The sequence below is a fragment of the Trachypithecus francoisi genome, unplaced genomic scaffold (genome assembly GCF_009764315.1).
Source record: "Trachypithecus francoisi isolate TF-2019V2 unplaced genomic scaffold, Tfra_2.0 Lachesis_group3, whole genome shotgun sequence".
In the NCBI taxonomy this organism is placed as follows: Eukaryota; Metazoa; Chordata; class Mammalia; order Primates; family Cercopithecidae; genus Trachypithecus; species Trachypithecus francoisi.
In genome coordinates this window covers 50,350,637-50,371,547 of record NW_022681468.1, presented here as the reverse complement: position 1 = coordinate 50,371,547, position 20,911 = coordinate 50,350,637, and the positions used below count along the sequence as shown (strand labels likewise).

The window sequence follows — 20,911 nt, the reverse complement described above, 5'->3', positions numbered from 1 at the left end:
TCTCCACCACTGACTAGATGACAGCTATGTGTCTGCCTTGGAGTCCCTACCCATTCTCCACCACTGACTAGATGACAGTTCTTTTCATATTCTATATGGTTTTTAAGTTAATTTTTTAAATGAAAGTAACATATGTCTACAGTTTAAAAAGTCAAATGGTACTACAAGGTTTATGCTCCCCACCGACAAAAGGCCAGCAGGGCCCTACTCCAACCTTCTCTATCCCCCAGGCCCACTCCCTGAACGCAACTATTTTCAACTCCTTTTTTTTTCTTTTCTTTTCTTTCTTTTTTTTTTTTTGAGATAGAGTCTTACTCCATTGCCTAGGCTGGAGCAATGGCACGATCTCGGCTCACTGCAGCCTCCGCCTCCCGAGTTCAAGCGATTCTCCTGCTTCAGCCTCCTGAGTAGCTGGGATTACAGGCATGCACCACCATACCCAGCTAATTTTTGTATTTTTAGTAGAGATGGGGTTTCACCATGCTGGCCAGGCTAGTCTAGAACTCCTGACCTCGTTATCCGCCCGCCTTGGCCTCCCAAAGTGCTAGGATTACAGGCGTGAGCCACTGCACCTGGCCTTCAATTCCTTTTAACTATTTCTCCAGTATCCTGCATGTTTCCTCAGTGATACCCAGATCTGTCTTCCCAGCTGGGCTAAAATAGCATCAAAACAGAGATCAACCATGCATGTCTGTTTGACTTCTGTATCCACCATTAAGTAAAATGCCTGACACACAATAGGCAGTTTATAAACATTTGTTAAATGACCATAGCTTCACAAACAACATCTGAGATTAAAAAAACAAAAACATAAACACACACACACAAAAATGGCCTTAAGGGGTAAGGTGTATTTGGGTAGATGTGCCACTTTACAGACAACTTTCAAAATTTCCTTGATATATAAATATTTCTCACCTGACTTAGCTGAAATATCGGAGGAATTTGTACTTTTGGAAAATAAGTTCTGTCCTACAGATTAAAATAAAGCAATATAATGTAAATAGGGAAAATAAAGTCATCCTCAATATACAACAACCAGACAGCAAAGAGATCTGAAAAAAAGTATGAGTATTCAATTTCCCTCAGTTAAGTAAAATGGGAAAAGCCACATCCATGATAGTTCTCATCATTTATGGGCTTGAAAATGTATCTCACCAGGCTTATGTATTTCTGGTTTTTCTTCATCATCAGCTTCTCCACTGTCCTCGGCATCTTCTTCAACTTGATTTCTGAACCTTGGTTGGCTCCACTCTGTAGCAGTATTGCTGTAACTAAGAGAAAATAAGATTATTCAATAAAGAGCTATGTAAAGACCAACTTAACAGTCAAGACGGTAAAGGAAAATTCAAACAACTAAATTATTTCTTACCCAGAATTCAGCTTTTTTCTGAAATCTTCTTCTTCTCCCTCTTCCACCTGGGTTGCTGTCAATTCAGCTGCCTTCTCTACAGCCAGTTCACTAAGTTTTTGAGCTAGTATTAATTTCCGAGAGCGAGAAGCATATTTAATGGCTAAATTCACAGCATTTTGAGTCATTAGATCAGCAAGTTCCACACAACGGAATTCCCGCTCCAGTTTACAAGAAAGCTAATCCAAAAAGGGAGGGAGAAAAAAAGATCAAATCACATCAAGTAAAACCTTTTAAAGATACTGACACTACTAGTAAAACTGAGAAAACAGTTTTCTAGCTACTGTAACTCCCTGATTCTAAGATGCACATTTTTACAAGTTTTAACATCTCTGAAATTGGAATTACAATTAATTACAATTAATGGTGGGTCAGTTTGGCAGCATTTTTGTGTCTCCATGGCTTGAATGAATAAAGTAATGGTGCATTATGCAATAAATAGTGGCTTAGATTTGATGAAATATTACATACCACTTTAAGCTACTAATTGCAAGAAAATTAAGAAATTCATTAAAAAAATTCAAGGGGGAGGCTGGGCATGGTGGCTCACGCCTGTAATACCAGTGCTTTGGGAGGCCCAGGTAGGTGGATCACGAGGTCAGGAGTTCGAGATCAGCCTGGCCAACATGACAAAACCCCATCTCTACTAAAAACACAAAAATTAGCCAGGCGTGGTGGCATGCGCCTGTAATCCCAGCTATTCAGGAGGCTGAGGCAGGAGAATCGCTTGAACCCAGGAGGTGGAGGTTGCAGTGAGCCGAGATTGCACCACTACACTCCAGCCTGGGTGACAAAGCGAGACTCTGTCTCAAACAAACAAACAAACAAACAAAAAAAAAAACCCAAAAAAAGCCAAGGGGGCCAGGCGTGGTGGCTCACACCTGTAATCCCAGCACTTTGGAAGGCCAAAGCAGAGGGATTGCTAGAGGCCAGGAGTTTGAGACTAGCCTGGGCAACATGGTGAGACCCTGTAACTACAAAAAATAAATTAGCTAGGCATGGTGGCATGCCCCTGTAGTCTCAGCTACTCAGGAGCCTGAGACAGGAGGTTCACTTGAGCCCAGGAGGTTGAGGCTGCAGTGAGTCACAATCTTGCCACTGTACTCTAGCCTGGGTGACAGTGAGACTCTGTCTCTAAAAAATACAAAAAAGAAAACCAACAAACTGAGAAAAACTGGTACTTTGAAGATTACTAAGGGTCTCCTAATTCATAGCATATTAGAACTGTTTTCTTACTTATATATTCCATGTCTGATCCATCAGCACAGAAGCTTTAGATATTCACCTGGATATCCTTTTTAAGATTTTTAGTATCATTTATCTATAACCAGTACTTCTTAATCAGGATGGTACACTGCCTCAGGGGGCATTTAGAAATAAAAAGGAGGCTGGGCGTGGTGGCTCATGCCTATAATCCCAGCACTCTGGGAGGCTGAGGCGGGTGAATCACAAGGTCAGGTGATTGAGACCATCCTGGCTAACATGGTGAAACCCATCTCCAGTAAAAATACAAAAGATTAGCCGGGTGTGGTGGCGGGTGCCTGTGGTCCCAGCTACTCAGGAGGCTGAGGCAGGAGAATGGCGTGAACCCGGGAGGCAGAGCTTACAGTGAACCGAGATCGTGCCACTGCACTCCAGCCTGGGCGACAGAGCGAGACTCCATCTCAAAAAAAAAAAAAGAAAAGAAAAAGGAATAGTTTAGTTTCCACAGTGACTATGCTGAACTAAAGGCATTTGCCCGGGGCCAGGAATGCTAAAGAAGAACTCACCAATCCCCTCAAACTCCTGGGCTCAAGATATCCTCCTGCCCTGGTATCTTTGATATGAGTCTCCTGGTATTTTTGATATGAGAAATACTGCCACAAGGAAAAGCTTCTCTAAGGCTAAATAGCAAACACATGAAACATGTTTCCTTACATGTGTTGTACAAAGTAAAAAGGCTGCTAGTTCCTGGACCACAAGTAACACTTTATCAAAGGAATAAAACTTATTCTACAATAAAGTTTTCTTAATACCAAAATGAGTTTTCTTAATACCAAACTTAAGGCCATGTTGCATAAAGGTGACAGTAGTGAGTACTACCTTTTGGAGACAAGAGTGGGAATTTGCTCGTGGTCTCATATACCACTTTTCTCTAACAACCTTTTTTCTTCAACTTTAAAGTTAAAAGTCTGGACCATTCATTCTGTCAACAAATATTAAGGTCTACTATGTGTTAAGCCACCACATCAGTGCCTGGCATACAGCAGTGAGCAGGTCTCTGCCCTCAGGGGCGTAAAGTCTGGTGTAAAACAAATAGAGAAGAAATAATACTATACTCCTCTCCATAAACCAACTACGAGTGGGGACACAAGCACAGGAACTTTAAGACACCCTGCTCCAGAGATAAATGTACTTAAATATTCTAGACATCAAACCTGGCCACTGGTCACAAATAAATTTTCATCACACACAGCTGCCTAATTCAAAGAGGATGACAAAAGGCAGGCATATCTAAAAGCCTGATCAAAGTTCTTAAGATTGCCCAGCCCTGGATATTAAAAAAAAGTATACACTCAAACTTTGTAAAACAGTAACAGAAACTAGAGCAGTAGTTCTCAGTTACTTTGAGGGCCTGTTAAAACACAGACTGATGGGCAAAAGCAAAAGGGCAGTAGCCCCAGAGATGTTTATTCCTGCACATGATCTTAGCTACAAGGTAATGTTGTATACATTCTAGGCTGGGCGCAGTGGCTCACGCCTGTGATCCCAGCACTTTCAGAGGCTGAGGCAGGTGAATTACCTGAGGTCAGGAGTTCAAAACCAGCCTGATCAACATGGTGAAACGCTGTTTCTACTAAAAATACAAAAATTAGCCACGTGTGGTGGCACACGTCTGTAGTCCCAGCTACTCAGGAGGTTGAGGCAGGAGAATCACTTGAACCCGGGAGGTGGAGGTTGCAGTGAGCCAAGACTGTACCACTGCACTCCAGCTTGAGAAACAAGAGTGAAACTCCGTCTAAAAAAAAAAAAATTTAACTGCAAGACCAACTAGAAAATAGAACTTTATGGGGGAAAACGCCACCAGATAAAACTTAAGAATGGCCGGGCACGGTGGCTCACGCCTGCAATCCCAGCACTTTGGGAGGCTGAGGCGGGCAGATCACGAGGTCAGGAGTTCGAGACTAGTCTGGCCAACATAGTGCAACCCCGTTTCCACTAAAAATGCCAAAAAAAAAAAAAAAAAAAAAATAGCTGGGCGTGGTGGTGGGCACCTGTAATCCTAGCTACTCGGGAGGCCGAGGCAAGAGAATTGTGTGAATCCAGGAGGCAGAGGTTGCAGTGAGCTGAGATCACACCACTGCACTCCAGCCTGGGTGACAGAACGAGACTCCGTCACAACAACAACAACAACAAACTTAAGAATCTTAGGTTGTGGGACTTAGTCCTAATGCACAGACCTTTAAGAAATTCAACCTATAGAAAAGCATTTAACTTTAACATCTTCAGTATATTTATTTTACTCACCGCAAGCATTTTCATTAAAAGTTCCTGTTGCTCTTTTGTTGCTTGCTTTTTAGTGCTCTCTTCGTATTCATAACCATTTTTAGCTAAATAATCAAGATGGTTGTGAAATATAACTGAACGCCAAAATTGCTCCTAGAAAAGTGAACAAAATTGCTTAATGCCAACTATCACCTTAATATGAGGCAAGTGTTAAATATTTCTCTTAAGACACCAGTTTTTGAATAAAATATGTTCTGAAGCCCTCCTTTCTATAAGTTTATTTTACAATTCAAATTCTAGTGTGATACTACAGCTTAACTTTTTCCCCTATCCTTAAAAAAGGCAGTTGGGGAGGAATACAGCATTTAAAACAGTTTCCTAGCTATCAAAATGAATGCTCAGAGAACTTGGTAAACAAGCTTTTTAAAAGCTAATTTGTTTCTTATTTAGAGTAACTAATTGCAGATTTCAAATGACTTTTGATGACACAAGGCTAGGACTAGGGTCAGGCAAGCCAGGTGCCTATGGCACAAAATGATGGAGGCACTTCTTCTCAGGGACATGCCCCATCCTGAGAGTAAGTCTTTCCCCAGTGGGTCTCTGATAGTCACACCCATTTACTTTGTAGACAAAGTCCCTGGAAGCAGTGATGGCAATCAGGTGGCCTGGTTATCCTAAGCAGTCCTCCTCCCTCCCTGCTACCCCTATTTATGTAATTATACAGTAATGAATATACTGGCCATCATGACAATTTTAAAGTGTATGTATCACAGGTGCTGTATGATCAAATTCAAAGTGTCAAGGTAAGACTTCCACATACCTCCATTTGTCCTTTCTCTGTTGCAATCTGACAATAAGGAAGCTTAAAGGATAATATAGCAACAGCAGGGCGTGGAAGGGTTGGGGGAAACCGAGAACCTTTACAAGGAATGCACCTGTCAGTAAAGAAAAGTTCCACCATAAAAATTTGCTAACATGTCATAAAAACAGCAAAATTTAAAAAGTTTTCAAAAGTTAATAACTTAGAATAGTAATATTATTATTATAATAGCTGCCTTAATTATATGTAACAAATATCTCTTTTTAAAAAAGTGTTTTAGGCTTGACTAGATATAAAGACTATCCCTACAAGCATTTCAGGAACAGAAAAATTTCTTCACATCTCACTTATTTTTTTTGAGACAGCGTCTCACTGTGTTGCCCAGGCTAAAGTACAGTGGTGTGATCACGGTTCACTGAAGCCCCAACCTCCCAAGTTCAAGCGATCCTCCCACCTCAGCCTCCCAAGTAGCTAGGACTACAGACATGTGCCACCATGCCTGGCTAACTTTTGTATTTTTAGTAGAGATGGGGTTTTGCCATGTTGCCCAGGCTGGACTCGAACTCCCGGGCTGAAGTGTGCGTCCTGCCTTTGCCTCCCAAAGTGCTGAGATTACAGGCGTGAGCTACCCTGCCCAGCCTCCCATTTCACTTTATTAAATGACAACCACTAAAAGTCAAATCAGCTCTCTTAGTTTTCCTTAGCAAACTATCCACTTTTAAAATATAAAAACTATATTATTAACACCTGTCATGGAATCCATGTTATCACCAAGATAAAAGCTGATGATGCTGCACATGGAACATACTCTAAGGTCAACCACATGCTTGGCCGTAAAGCAAGTCTCAAAATTTTTTAATTGAAATCATACCATGCATATATTCTGAGATCACAGTAAAATAAAAATAGAAATCAATACTGAGGATCTCTCAGAACCACACAAATTACATGGAAAGTAAACAACATACTCCAGAATGACTTTTAAATAAACAATGAGATTAGTAGAAATCAAAACATTCTTTAAAATAAATGAAAACAGACACAACATATCAAAATATATGGGATGCAGCAAAAGCAATGTTAAGAGGAAAGTTTATAGCACTAAACACCTAAATCAAGTTAGAAAGATCTCAAATAAATAATCTAACACGGCATCTAGGGAAACTAGATAAATGAGAACAAACAAACCCCAAAGCTAGCAGAAGAAAAGAAGTAACTAAAATCACAGCAGAACTAAACAAAATTGAGACTCAAAAATCCATACAAAGGATCAATAAAACAAAAAAATTGGTTTTTTGAAAGGATAAACAAGATTGATAAACTCCTAGCTAGATTAACCAAGAAAAGAAGAGAGAAACTCCATACAGGCACAACCAGAAAATGGCAAAGGTGACATTACAACTGATATCCACAGACATACAAAAGATCCTCACAGACTATTATGAACACTTCTACGTGCACAAACCAGAAAATCTAGAGGCAATGGGCTCACACCTGTAATCCAAATACTTTTGGAGGCAAAGGTGGGAGAATCACTTGAGGTCAGAAGTTTGAGACTAGCCTGGGTAACAAAATGAGACCCAATTGCTACAAAAATTTTAAAGATTAGCCAGGCGTGATAGTGTGTATCTGTAGTTCCAGCTGCTCAGGAGACTGAGATGGGAGGATTAATTGAGCCTGGGAGGTTGCAGTGAGCCATGATCATGCCACTGCACTCCGGCCTGGGTGAGACCCTGTTTCAAGAAAAAAAAAAAGAGAGAGAGAAAGAAAGAGAAAGAGAAAGTCCTCAAAAGCAATTGTAATAAAAACAAAAATTGACAAGTAGGACCTAATTAGACTAAAGAGCTTCTGCACAGCAAAGAAAATCTAGAGGAAACGGATAAATTTCCGGAAACATAAAACTTCCCAAGACTGACTCAGAAAAAAAAGAAACTGTGAATAAGCCAATAATGAGTTTCAAAACTGAATCAGTAATAAATAAAAAACCTATCAACCAAAAAAAGCCCTGGACCAGAGAGATCACAGCTGAATTCTAGATGCACAAAGAACTGGCACCAGTCCTACTGAAAATATTCCAAAAACTCAACTCCTCTCCAAATCACTCTATAAGGCCAGCATTATCCTGATGCCAAAATCTGGCAAAGACACAACAAAAAAAGAAACTACAGGTCAATATCCTTGATGAACACAGATACAAAAATCTTCAACAGAACACTAGCAAACCAGATCCAGCAGTACTTCAGGAAGTTAACACACCACAACCAGTAGGTTTTATTCCTGGGATGCAAGGTTGGTTCAACATATGCAAATCAATATACGCAATTCACTACATCAACAGAATTAGAAACAAAAAACCACATGATTATCTCAATAGATGCAGAAAAACCTTTCAATAAAATTCAACATCCTTTCATAACAAAGACCTTCAACGAACTAGGCATGAAAGGAACATAACTCAAAATAATAAGAGCCATCTATGGCAAACCCACAGACAACATCATATGAATGGGCAAAAGCTGGAAGCGTTACCCTTAAGAACTGGAATAAGACAAGGATGACTGCTCTTTTCACTCATATTCAACAGAGTACTGAAAATCTTAGCCAGAACAATCAAGTAAGACAACAAAATAGGAAAAGAAGTCAAATTATCTCTCTGCTGACTATATGACTCTATAAATTGCTAAAGGGCTTTAAGTTAAGATAAGACTTTGGTAAAGTTTCAGGATACAAAATCAATATACAAAAATCAGTAGCATTTTTATACACCAATAATGTTCGAGCTGAGAGTCAAATCAAGCATGCAATTCCATTTACAATAGTCATACACATACATAAAATACCTAGGAATACATCTAACCAAGGGGGTGAAAGATCTCTACAAGAACTACAAAACACTGTTGAAAGAAATCACGGATGACACAAACAAATGGAAACACATTCCATGCTCATGGATTAGAAGAATCAATATCATTAAAATGACCATACTGTGTCTGCAGCAACCTTGGTTCGCATCGAAGTCCCAGCATCAAGAAAAGAAGAAAAGAAAAGAAAAGAGAAAAGAAAAGAAACTATACTCTCCAAAGCAATCTATAGATTCAACACTATTCCTATCAAATTAGCAATGTCATTTTTCACAGAATTAGAAAAAACTATTCTAAAATTCATAAGGAACCAAAAAAGAGCCCAAATAGCCAAAGCTATCTAAAACAAAAAGAACAAAACTAGAGACATCACATCACCCAACATCAACATCAAACTGTACTTCAAGGCTGGAGAAAAAGAACATGGTACTGGTGCACAAACAGAAACACAGACCAATTGAATAGAATAGGGAACCCAGAAATAAAGCCACACACCTACAACCAATTGATTGATCTTTGAGAAAGTTGACAAAAATAAGCAACTGGGAAACGAATCCCTACTCAATAAATTGTGCTGAGGTAACTGGCTATCCACATGCAGAATGAAACTGGACCCTTACCTATCACCATATGCAAAAATTAACTCAAGATGGATTAAACACTTAAATGTAAGACCTAAGACTATAAAAATCCCAGAAGAAACCGTAGCAAGTACCCTTCAGGACACTGGCCTTGGTAAATATTTCATGACTAAGTCCTCAAAAGCAATTGCAACAAAAACAAAAATTGACAAGTGGGACCTAATTAAACTAAAGAGCTTCTGCACAGCAAACAAAACTACCAAGAGTAAACAGGTCAGGTGCACTGGCTCACATCTGTAATCCCGGCACCTTGGGAGGCCAAGGCAGGAGGATTACTTGAGCCCAGGAGTTTGAGACTAGCCTGGGCAACAAAGGGAGACCTGTCTCCACAAAAACATTTAAAAATTAGCCAGGTGTGGTGGCATGTGCCTGCACAATCCCATTTACAATAGCCATATGCACACACACAAAATACCTAGGATATATCCAACCAAGGAAGTGAAAGATCTCTACAAGAACTACAAAACACTGTTGAAAGAAATCATAGATGACACAAACAAATGGAAAGACATTTGCAGATCCTGAAGTGGGAGGATCATTGAGCCCAGAAAGTTGAGGCTACAGTGAGCCATGATCACACCACTGCACTGTAGCTTGGGTGACAGAGTGAGACTATGCCTCAAAAAAAAAAAAAAAAAAAGACATCCTACAGAATGTAAGAAAATATTCGCAAGCTATGCATCCAACAAAGATCTGATATCCAGAGTCTATAAGGAACTTAAACAAAAAATCAACAGCAAAAAAACAAATATCCCCATTAAAAAGTAGGCAATGGACATGAACAGACACTTCAAAAGAAGACATACAAGGCTGGGAACGGTGGGTCACACCCATAATCCCAGAACTTCGGGAGGCTGAGGCGGGTGGATTGCTTGAACCCACTAGTTTCACACCAGCCTGGGCAACATGGCAAGACCCTATCTCTACAAAAAATAAAAAAATTAGCCAGGCATGGTGACGCACATCTGTAGTCCCAGCTACTCAAGAGGCTGAGATGGAAGGATCCCTTGAGCCCGGGCGGTTGAGGCAGCAGTGAGCGGTAATTGCACCACTGTACTCCAGCTTAGGTGACAGAGTGAGAATCAAAAAACAAACAAAATAAAAAACCGCGGCCGGACGCAGTGGCTCAAGCCTGTAATCCCAGCACTTTGGGAGGCCGAGACGGGTGGATCACGAGTTCAGGAGATCGAGACCACCCTGGCTAATCCGGTGAGACCCCGTCTCTACTAAAAACTACAAAAAACTAGCTGGGCGAGGTGGCAGACACCTGTAGTCCCAGCTACACGGGAGGCTGAGGCAGGAGAATGGCATAAACCTGGGAGGTGGAGCTTGCAGTGAGCTGAGATTCGGCCACTGCACTCCAGCCTGGGCGACAGAGCCAGACTCCGTCTCAAAACAAACAAACAAACAAACAAACAAACAAAAAACCCGCAATGAGTTATACCATCTCACACCAGTAAGAATGGTTACTAAAAAGTCTAGGCTGGGCATGGTGACTCAAGCCTAGAATCCCAACACTTTGGGGAGCCTGAGGTGGGAGGACTGTAGGAGTTTGAGACCAGCCTAGGCAATATAGCAAGACCCTGTCTCTATGGAAAAAATAATTAGCCAGACGTGGTGGCATGTGTCTGTAGTCCTACCTACTCAGGAGGCTGAGGTGGGAGGATCACTGAGCCCAAAAATTCAAAGTTACAGTGAGCTATGTTTGTGCTATTCCACTTCAGCCTGGGCAACAGAGCGAGACCCTGTCTCAAAAAAATGTAGGGGGGGGAAAAAAGTCAGAAGAGGAAAAGCTTAAACATTGTAGTGGGGATGTAAATTAGTTCAGCCACTGTGGTAACCACTTTGGAGATTTCTTAAAGAACTAAAAATAGAACTACCATTTGATCCAGCAATCCCGTTATTGAATATATATCCAAAAGAAAATAAATCATTCTACCAAAAAGACACATGCACTCGTATGTTCACTGAAGCACTATTCACAACAGCAAAGACATGGAATCAACCTATGTGTCCCTCAAGAGTAGTTTGGATAAAGAAAATGTGGTACACAACACACCATGGATGCCACACAGGTTTTACTTTCTTAAGTAAAACCAGTTGAATACTTAAAAAAGTAAAACCACGTACTTTGCAGCAACATGGATGCAGCTGGAGGCCATTATCCTAATCAAATTAATGTAGAAACAGAAAACTATATACTGCATGTTCTCACTTACAAGTGGGAGCTAAACACTGGGTACACATGGACATAAAGACGAAAAAAACAGACACCAGGGACTATAAGGAGGGGAGAGAGGGAGGGAGGCAAGGGATGAAAAACTACCTATTGGGTACTATACTCACTACCTGAACGACAGCTTCAGTTGTACCCCAGACCTCAGCATCATGCAATATACCCTTGTAACAAACCTGTACATGCACCCCATGAATCTAAAATAAAAGTTAAAAATTTTAAAAAATGTTGTCCAGGCATGGTGGCTCATGCCTGTAACCCAGTACTTTGGGAGGCCGAGGCGGGCAGATCACAAAGTCAGGAGATGGAGACCATTCTGGCTAACACAGTGAAACTTCATCTTTACTAAAATTATAACAAAAAATTAGCTGGGCATGGTGGTGGGCGCCTGTAGTCCCAGCTACTCGAGAGGCTGAGACAGGAGAATGGCGTGAACCCGGGAGGCGGAGCTTGCATTGAGCCGAGATTGTGCCACTGCACTCCAGTCTGGGTGACACAGAGAGACTCGGACTCAAAAGAAACAAACAAACAAAAAAGTTGGCCAGGTATGGTGGCGCATGTCAGTAATCCCAGCACTTTGGGGGTTAAGGCAGGCAGATCACTTGAGGCCAGGAGCTTGAGACCAGCCTAGCCAACATGGCAAAAACCCATCTCTACTAAAAATACAAAAATTAGCTGGGTGTGGTGATGAATGTCTGTAATTCCAGCTACCCGGGAGGGTGAAGCACAGGAATCTCTTGAACCTGGGAAACTGCGCTACTGCACTCCAACCTGGGCAACAGAGCAAGACTGTCATCAAAAAAAAAAAAAAAAAAAAAAAAATGAAGCATACTCACTTACATTCATCAGTTTGAGAATTCTTAGTACTGTTAGTATAAGTTGTCAAAAAAGAGAAAAAAGTCAGGCATGGTAGTGGGCACCTGTAATCCCAGCTATTCAGGAGGCTGAGACAGGATATTGCTTAAGCCAGGAGACCAGCCTGGGCAACAGAGCAAAACTCCATCCCAAAAAAGAGAGAAAGATGATGAAATGCCTAATACAGGTTAAGTGTTTATTAGATATTGGTCAGAGTGAAGCAGAACATCCACTACCATTAGAAAGACTATAATCTGTATCTACTCTGATAAATGAAAGGTTGCCTTATATGGTAATAGGTCAATGGGTAAGGACTGTCTAAACCTGTTCTGAGTAGGCTATATAAGGCATTCAAACACACCCATCATGAGTAGTACTCTTGCAACTGATTTACTAAAAAGCTTTCATTAATCACAGAATGATTTACATATATAGAACTCTTTCAACTTATGTACTCCAATTTATTTGTTAGAAAAGCACTGGAAAACCATGACTGCACACTATAAATACCACTGGCAAATTTTATATTTTCATAAAGTCATTTAAAAAGACGAAATCTCTTGTTGAATGCTTACTAATAGTCATCCATTTAATTTATAGTATAGCCTTTTAATCAGGACATTCTTGAAGGGAGATACTAAGTAGAAGCTAGACCCTTGGGCTTAAAAATTTTATAAATATCTTCCAGTATTATCAAATGCCCACTAGTGTAATTAGAAAACAATAAGTGACAATATCTAGTATTCTTTTTCAAACTACTCAGGCCCCTTTCTTGTGAGATTGAAATACCTTCCCTTATTTTTTTTCTGACTATACAATAAAAATACAAATGTTTTTAGAGTTCCAATTTTTTTTGAACATACAATCTCATTTCTTTCTTCCTTCTCTCCTTTTATGATTTTATAAAAAATCTAGTTTTCACCACACAGTATGAGGTGGCAGTGTGAATACCTAAAATTTCAAATAATCTTGTGGCAATTCTGTCATAAATCTCTATTTACAAGAATCACTACTTTACTAGTCATGCAAAATGAAAAAGAGCATGTACATTCACAAAAGATGAGTCCAAGAACATATATATGTACATTAACAAAATTAGAAGGAACACTGGGAGTAATGTTAATTGCCTAAACATTTTTTTCTAAAATATCATTTTACATGTTTAAATGTTCACATGTTTAAAAACATTTTACAGCTCACTTCATTGATTTACACATAGTAAGCAATTATCACAAAGAAAAAGGAAATATTGAGTAGGATTTTATTAACAGCTACTTTCTAAGCCACATTTACATCAAAGTAGAGCACCAGTTTGCATTTTTTTTATCCTTTCCTTAGCTTTAAAGACTTGAACTAAAAAGATGTTTTCTCTGTTAAATATCCCTGTCATAGAAGAATTCAAGGGAAAAACAAACACATTTAAACTGCTAATTTGGTGGGTTTTGGAATTCGATGGAGTTTCCTGGAAGCTATGTGCATAAACCATATGGAAGAGGAATGTTAAAAAAAAACAAAAAACCAAAAACCTGGTTTACTAAGAAAACAGAAGTGGCTGGGCACAGTGGCTCATGCTTGTAATCCCAGTACATAGCAAGGCTGCGGTAGGCAGATTGCTTGAGCTCAGCAGCTCAAGACCAGCTCGGGCAAAACAGCAAAACCTCGTCCCTACAGAAAATACAAAAAATTTGCTAGGCATGGCAGCATGCACCTGTAGCTTTAGTTACTCAGAAGGAAGGCTGAGGACAGAGGATCGCTTGAGCCCAGGAGGCAGAAGTTGCCCAGACTGGAGTGCAGTGGCGTGACCTCAGGTCCCTCCAACTTCTGTCTCAAAAAAAAAAAAATTACTTCAGTTTGTTTCAAATTGACCGCAAGACCTGTTTTTTTATAAAAGAAAGAGGTTAAAAAGGCCAAAATAATCAGGTGTGGTGGCTCACACCTATAATATCCCAGCACTTTGGGAACCAAAGCCAGTAGATCACCTGAACTCACGAGATCGAGACTGGGCAACCTGGCAAAACGCTGTCTCTACTAAAAATACAAAAAAATTAGCTGGGCATGGTGGCACACGCCTGTAATCCCAGCTACTTGGGAGGCTGAGGCACGAGAATCACTTGAACCCAGGAAGCGGAGGTTGCAATGAGCTGAGATTGTACCACTGCACCCTAGCCTGGGCAACAGAATGAGACTCTGTCTCGAAAAAATAAAATAAAAAAAAAATTAAATTAAATTAAAAAATGCTAAACTGGAGAAAACTAGGTCCAGTGTCCAGATTAACCTTGCCCCAGCCAGCAAATTTTGCTTTTTCTTCTATGTTGGACAGAACTTTCTTCTGCATTTGAGGGGACTTTGCTCACATCTCTTTTAAATCACTTATTTGGGAGTAGCATAATGACTTTACAAGCCTACCTCTTCCAGGCCATAGTCTCATTTATCTTTGTGTGGTATAGCACATCTAGTCGGTACTATAATAAATGCTAATTCAGTGAACGCAACTACGAAAAAAGTCTAGTTTTCAAGCACATTAAATAACTCTTAAGAGTTCTGAAAAACTGGCCGGGCGCGGTGGCTCAAGCCTGTAATCCCAGCACTTTGGGAGGCCGAGACGGGCGGATCACGAGGTCAGGAGATCGAGACCATCCTGGCTAACATGATGAAACCCCGTCTCTACTAAAAAATACAAAAAACTAGCCGGGCGACGTGGCGGGCGCCTGTAGTCCCAGCTACTTGGGAGGCTGGGGCAGGAGAATGGCGTAAACCCAGGAGGCGGAGCTTGCAGTGAGCTGAGACCCGGCCACTGCACTCCAGCCTGGGCGGCAGAGCGAGACTCCGTCTCAAAAAAAAAAAAAAAAAAAAAAAGAGTTCTGAAAAACTAAACATAAAAAGAAAGAAGGTCTTTGTTGGTAGAGAGCAAATTAGACTGTAACACAGCAAAATTTATATACTCTCAATTATGTATTAACCAGTAGTGTCATGGAAAAACCTTTAGAAGAAACAATACTTGGTAAACTGAAGTTCAATTCAAAAGGGGGTAGGGATGACACCAATACAGATCAGTAATTTCTCATATTTATAATTTTTTTTTTTTTTTGAGACAGAGTTTCGCTCTGTTGCCCAGGCTGGAGTACAGTGACGCAAACTTGGCTCACTGCAACCTCCACCTCTTGAGTTGAAGCGATTCTCTTGCCTCAGCCTTCCAAATAGCTGGGATGACAGGCATCTGCCACCATGCCTGGCTGATTTTGTAACTTTAGTAGTGATAAGGTTTCACCATGTTGGCCAGGCTAGTCTCGAACTCCTGACTTCAGGTGATCTGTCTGCCTTGCCCTCCTAAGGTGCTGGGATTACAGGTGTGAGCCACCACACCCAGCCTCATATTCATCATTAAAGGAAAATAGGAAAATTTTATATTGACAGACAGGGTTTTGCTGTTGCCCAGGCTGTCTGCAAACTCCTGGACTCAAGTGATCCTCCTGCCCGTGTCTTTTAAGTAGCTGGGATTCAGGTGTGCACCACTGTGGCAGACTCTCAAATGAATTTTTAAAAATTATTTTTCACAAAATGTACTCTCTTTTAAAGGATCTCTGAACAAAAAGAAAGCATAAATACTACTGAGTTGGGTTAGAAAATGCATTTAAAGTGAAAAGAATAAAGAGATATCACTAAGTCACTTGATCTTCACAGAAATTCTGTGAGATGAGTACACTCTGGTTTTAGAGATGAGGAAACAGTGGCACAGAGGGTTTAAAGTGTAAATAACACACCAGGGCTACTGAGTGAGGATTTCAGCCAGGATACCACAAGCAGGCAGTGTGACTTGAAAGCTTGAGCTCTGAACCGCTAGGCCACATTGCCTTTACAGAGAAGCATGTGATTTGCTATCTTTACCACAAACAATGAGAGCAAACAGAAGCATTAAAAATGCAAATAAATACGAAGATGAATTTATGTCTTCTTTATTTTAGAGACCAGGTCTCCTTATGTCACACAGGTTGGGGTGCAGGGGCTGTATAACCTTGAACTCCTGGGTTCAAGTCATACCCTTACTTCAGCCTCCCGAGCAGCTGGGACTACAGGCATGTACTACCATGCCTGGCAGGGTCTCTCTATGTTGCCCAGGCTAGTCTCAAACTCCTGGCCTCAACCGATCCCTCTGCTTTGGCCTCCCAGTGTGTTGGGATTACAGCTGTGAGCCACGAAGCCTGGCCAAAGATGAATTTCTTGCTAGCCAGAATAAGCAAGCCTCTTTAAACAACAGCAGGCTACTAAAAAGTAATTGCAGAATTTTACTCCCTGAACTTCCAAGTACCGCTATCCACAGAAAGGAAATGAATCATCTCTAAATATGCCTACATATCAGCAAAACTGGTGTGAAAAGTACAGTAAGCCATACTGAGAAGCGTAGCTTCCAATCTTTGAAAAATATTTAAGGCTATATACCAAAAAATAGTAATAATAAATAAATAAATAAAGGTTCTACCAAAAAAAAAAAAAAGAAAGAAAAATATTCTTATTCAAGTTTATTATTCCAGCATAAAGCCAGGAAAATATGAAAACATTCTGCAGTTATCAATTTATCACAAAATATACAAATAAATACATTTCTATCAACAGGACTTTTTAATCTTCTCAGTGCTTCAAATGCCTACTGTGTAAGATTCCCCTCAGTAATTCAATTATTCTACAAGTTGGTCTTTACAGGAGAAGTATTTATTCTTTCAATCTACTTATCAACTAACTCCCTTTGTTCCTATATTTTAATACAAAAAAATAAGCTTTTTTTTTTGCCAATAAATAGATGTGTACTCTACCAAATTACTTTAATCTTTTTGGACCACAGTTTTCTCATATGTAAAAATTGGGGAGAAGTGCTGAGGGGGAAGAGAGGCAGCAAATAGACCAAAAGAACTTGGTAGTTCCCATTCTTTTATTCTTGTAGGGCTGCTGAGCTATTATAAAGGGTCTAGGAATGCACACAAGCACCATGAATTGTCTGTAGACCAAATACAAAAATAGTTTCCACTTTACATACTAAAATTTTCACATGTATGCAGATAACGTGATTTGTAAATACAATTTTATATTAAAATAAAAGTTTTAAGTCTACAGAAGCTTACGTTATCATGTCTGTAATCCCAGCACTCTGGGAGGCCAAGGTGTGAGGATCACTCGAGGTTAGTTCAAGAAAAGCCTAGGGAACATAGCAAGACTGTCTCAATAAAGAAATATTCTTTATTAGCTGATACTAAATGTAGAGTTACTAGAGCTACTATCATTTGCAGGTATGAATTGTTCAACATTGAAAAAGGACTCTTGTTCAAGTCTAGCCTGGATAACGTAGGGAGATCCTGTTTCTAAATAAATAAACAAAAGTAGCTCTTATATTTGAAAATGTCAGGAGCTACTAGTAGAGATGGGTTCTAAAATCCTTCTAAATCTAAAAGCTGTAATTTAGAGTCCATTATTTCGTTATCCATTATTGAATATAACAGTTAAATGTTACTAGCTGTAATTATCGTAGTTTTTAACAAGTTAAAATTCTTTACAAATCTTAAATAAAAAGCAGGTAAAAAATGTGTCCCAAAGGTTGTGTGGAAAAAAAAAAAGCATGTAAGAAAAAAAGCCAGCTGGATAAATTACTAAGGCTGTGAAAACTGCAACTGATGAAATACTTGTAATATTAAATTAAATGAAAAAGCAAAATTATTCATTGCAGATGACTAATTTCATATATTGCAAATAAATAATTTCATATACCTCCTTAAGATAATGACATTCACTAACAAAATGAATAATCTTACTTGAATAAGCATTAGGCAGAACAGTAAAAATCCTCATAGGTTCAAACCTTAACCTACTATTAAGACAGACTGTGAATTCTTTAATTCAAATTACTAAACTAACTAGATTCCTGAAAACGGACTTGCAAGAAATCCCTGAGAACAACCTACACTATAAGAACTATTAAAAATAGTGAATGTGGCTTGGCACAAGGCTTATACCTATAGTCTCAGCACTTTGGAAGGCTGATGCAAGAGGATCAGTTGAGGCCAGGAATTTGAGATCAATCTGGGCAAGATGGTGAGACCCCATCTTTACAAAGTATTTTTAAAAATTAGCCAGGTGTGGTAGTCTGTGCCTGTAGTTCCACCTACTCAGGAGACTGAGGTGCGAGGATCACTTGAGCCCAGGAGTTCAAGGCTGCAGTGAGCTATGACTCTACCACTGCAATCGTAGAGCCAGTGACACCCTGGCTCTAAAATAAAAAGAAAAAAAGAAGTTAATAAATATACATAATCTGATACTAAATATGTCAATTTTAGAATGTATTATTCAGTGATTACAACTATAAAGGCAAAACACACAGAAAAAACCAGCAATTCCTCTGAAGTTCTCTACTAATTCAATTCTGCATTCTCTTGAGACTATATGTCTTTTCTTCTCAAACATCCCACAATGCCAACCACTGTCTCTAGAAATAACTGAATTCTGCTTCATGATCTGCCAACAAAACAGAAGCCAAAAACAGAAGATAGGAATTTGTTACCTTTCAGCTACCAAATCTATCTGCATTTGTGCCTGTTTTTTTCCCTTCTACAACTGATAAAATGTCTATTTTCCTATTTTAGACAGCTGATCTAAAAACAACTACTTTTTTTCCTTTTAAGATTTCATTCCTTTCATTGGATCCTTCTTTTAAATTGTCAATCTTACCTACTTTACTAAATTCATTGCCAAAAGATTACAAAAATGCTGTAGAGCCACCTAAGCTAAAAAATCCATTCAAAGACTTTTTATCCTCCCTTAGGTGCCACCCCAAATCTTTGCTTCTCTTCACGCCAAAGTTTTTTTTTTTTTTTTGAGATAGGTTCTCTGTCACCTAAGCAGGAATGCAGAGGCGTGATCACAGCTCACTGTAACCTCAAACTTCCTGGGCTCAAGTGATCCTCCCCTCTCAGCATCTCAATTAGCAGAGACTATAAGTGCACGCCAACATGCGTGGGTAATTAAAAAAACATTTTTTGTAGAAACTGGGTCTCACTGTGTTGCCCAGGCTAGTCTTGAACTCCTTCCACCTTGGGCTCCCAAAGTGTTGGGATTACAGGTGTGAGCCACCTCACCTGGCCCAATAGTCAAATTTCTTGATAAGAGTTATCCACATATTCTACTTTCATTTCTTTACCTCCCATGCCCACCCCAATCTGGAATTTAACATTTTATCACTTTTATCAGAGTCACCATTAGCCTCCATGTAGCCAAATTAAGAAGTCTTTCTTGGGTGTAGCACACCAACATGGCACATGTATACATATGTAACAAACCTGCACGTTGTGCACATGTACCCTAGAACTTAAAGTGTAATAAAAAATTAATTAATTAATTAATTAATTTAAAAAAAAGAAGTCTTCTTGAACTTCTGGCCTTATCTGATTTAGTTTATTGAATTGCTGCTTTGTTTAAAAATTCAATTTATTTAACTTTTGAACTAGTAATTCAAAGTTACATGCTCAATTTACATGCTTAAAAAGTATAAAAATGAATACAGAGAAAAGTCTCCTATACTATCCACTGAGTTTCTTTCTGTGAGGTAACTATCATTGTTAGTTTCCTTTTTATTCTTCTAGAAATTCTTTTGCATATGTAAAGCAAATACAATTACATATTCTTATTCTTTCCCCACTTTTACACAAATGGTATTTATTTCACTTAACACATCTTGCAGATTTTTCTGTATCATTACATAGTGTCCTTATCCTTTTTAACAGCTTTGTCAAGATATGATTCACATATTGAGTTCACAGAGAATGTACCAGCCATATCATATGGTAAGTATACAATTCAGCCAGGCACGGTGGCTCATGCCTGTAATCCCAACACTTTGGGAGGCTGAGGCGGGAAGATCCCTTGAGCTCATGAATTTGAGACCAGCCTAGGCAACATGGTGAAACCCTGCCTCTACAAAAAGTAGCTGGGTGTAGTGGTGCGTGCCTGTAGTCCCAGCTACTTGGGAGGCTAAGGTGGGAGGATTGCTTGAGCCTAGGATGTCACTGCTGAAGTGAGCCTGAAGTAAGCCATAATCGGGCCACTGTGCTCCAGCCTGGGTGACAGAGTGAGACTCTGTCTCAAAAAAAAAAAAAAAAACAGTACGTAATTCAGTGGTTTTTTGTATATTCACAGAATTGTGCATCTATCACCACTAATTTCTGAACATTTTCATCACCCCAAAAAGAAATCCCATGCCATGCCCAACCAATGTATTATTTCTTACATGTGCCAGCAGCGATACTTCCCAAACTTTAATGTGCACACGAATCAACATAAAATACTATTAGTCCAGGGCCAAGTGTGATGGCTCACGCCTGTAATCCCAAAACTTTGGGTGGATCACTTGAGGTCAAGAGTTCAAGACCAGCCTGGCCAACATGGTGAAACCCCGTCTCTACAAAAAATACAAAAATTAGCTGGGCATGGTGGCACATGCTTATGTAATCTCAGCTACTGGGGAGGCTGAGGTAGAAGAATCGCTTGAACTCAAGAAGTGGAGGTTGTAGTGAACCGAGATCACGCCACTGCACTCCAGCCTGGGTGACAGAGACTCCATAT

General features: G+C 39.7%; 1 protein-coding gene across 1 annotated transcript in view; it reads right to left on the bottom strand.

The window, feature by feature from the left end:
- Positions 1–20,911, bottom strand: part of WDHD1 (WD repeat and HMG-box DNA binding protein 1) — an 87,591-nt gene that overhangs the window by 16,505 nt on the left and 50,175 nt on the right. The window contains 5 exon segments of the mRNA XM_033187971.1: positions 919–972; positions 1,159–1,274; positions 1,373–1,590; positions 4,919–5,050; positions 5,718–5,832. Coding sequence (XP_033043862.1) covers positions 919–972; positions 1,159–1,274; positions 1,373–1,590; positions 4,919–5,050; positions 5,718–5,832 — 635 coding nt within the window.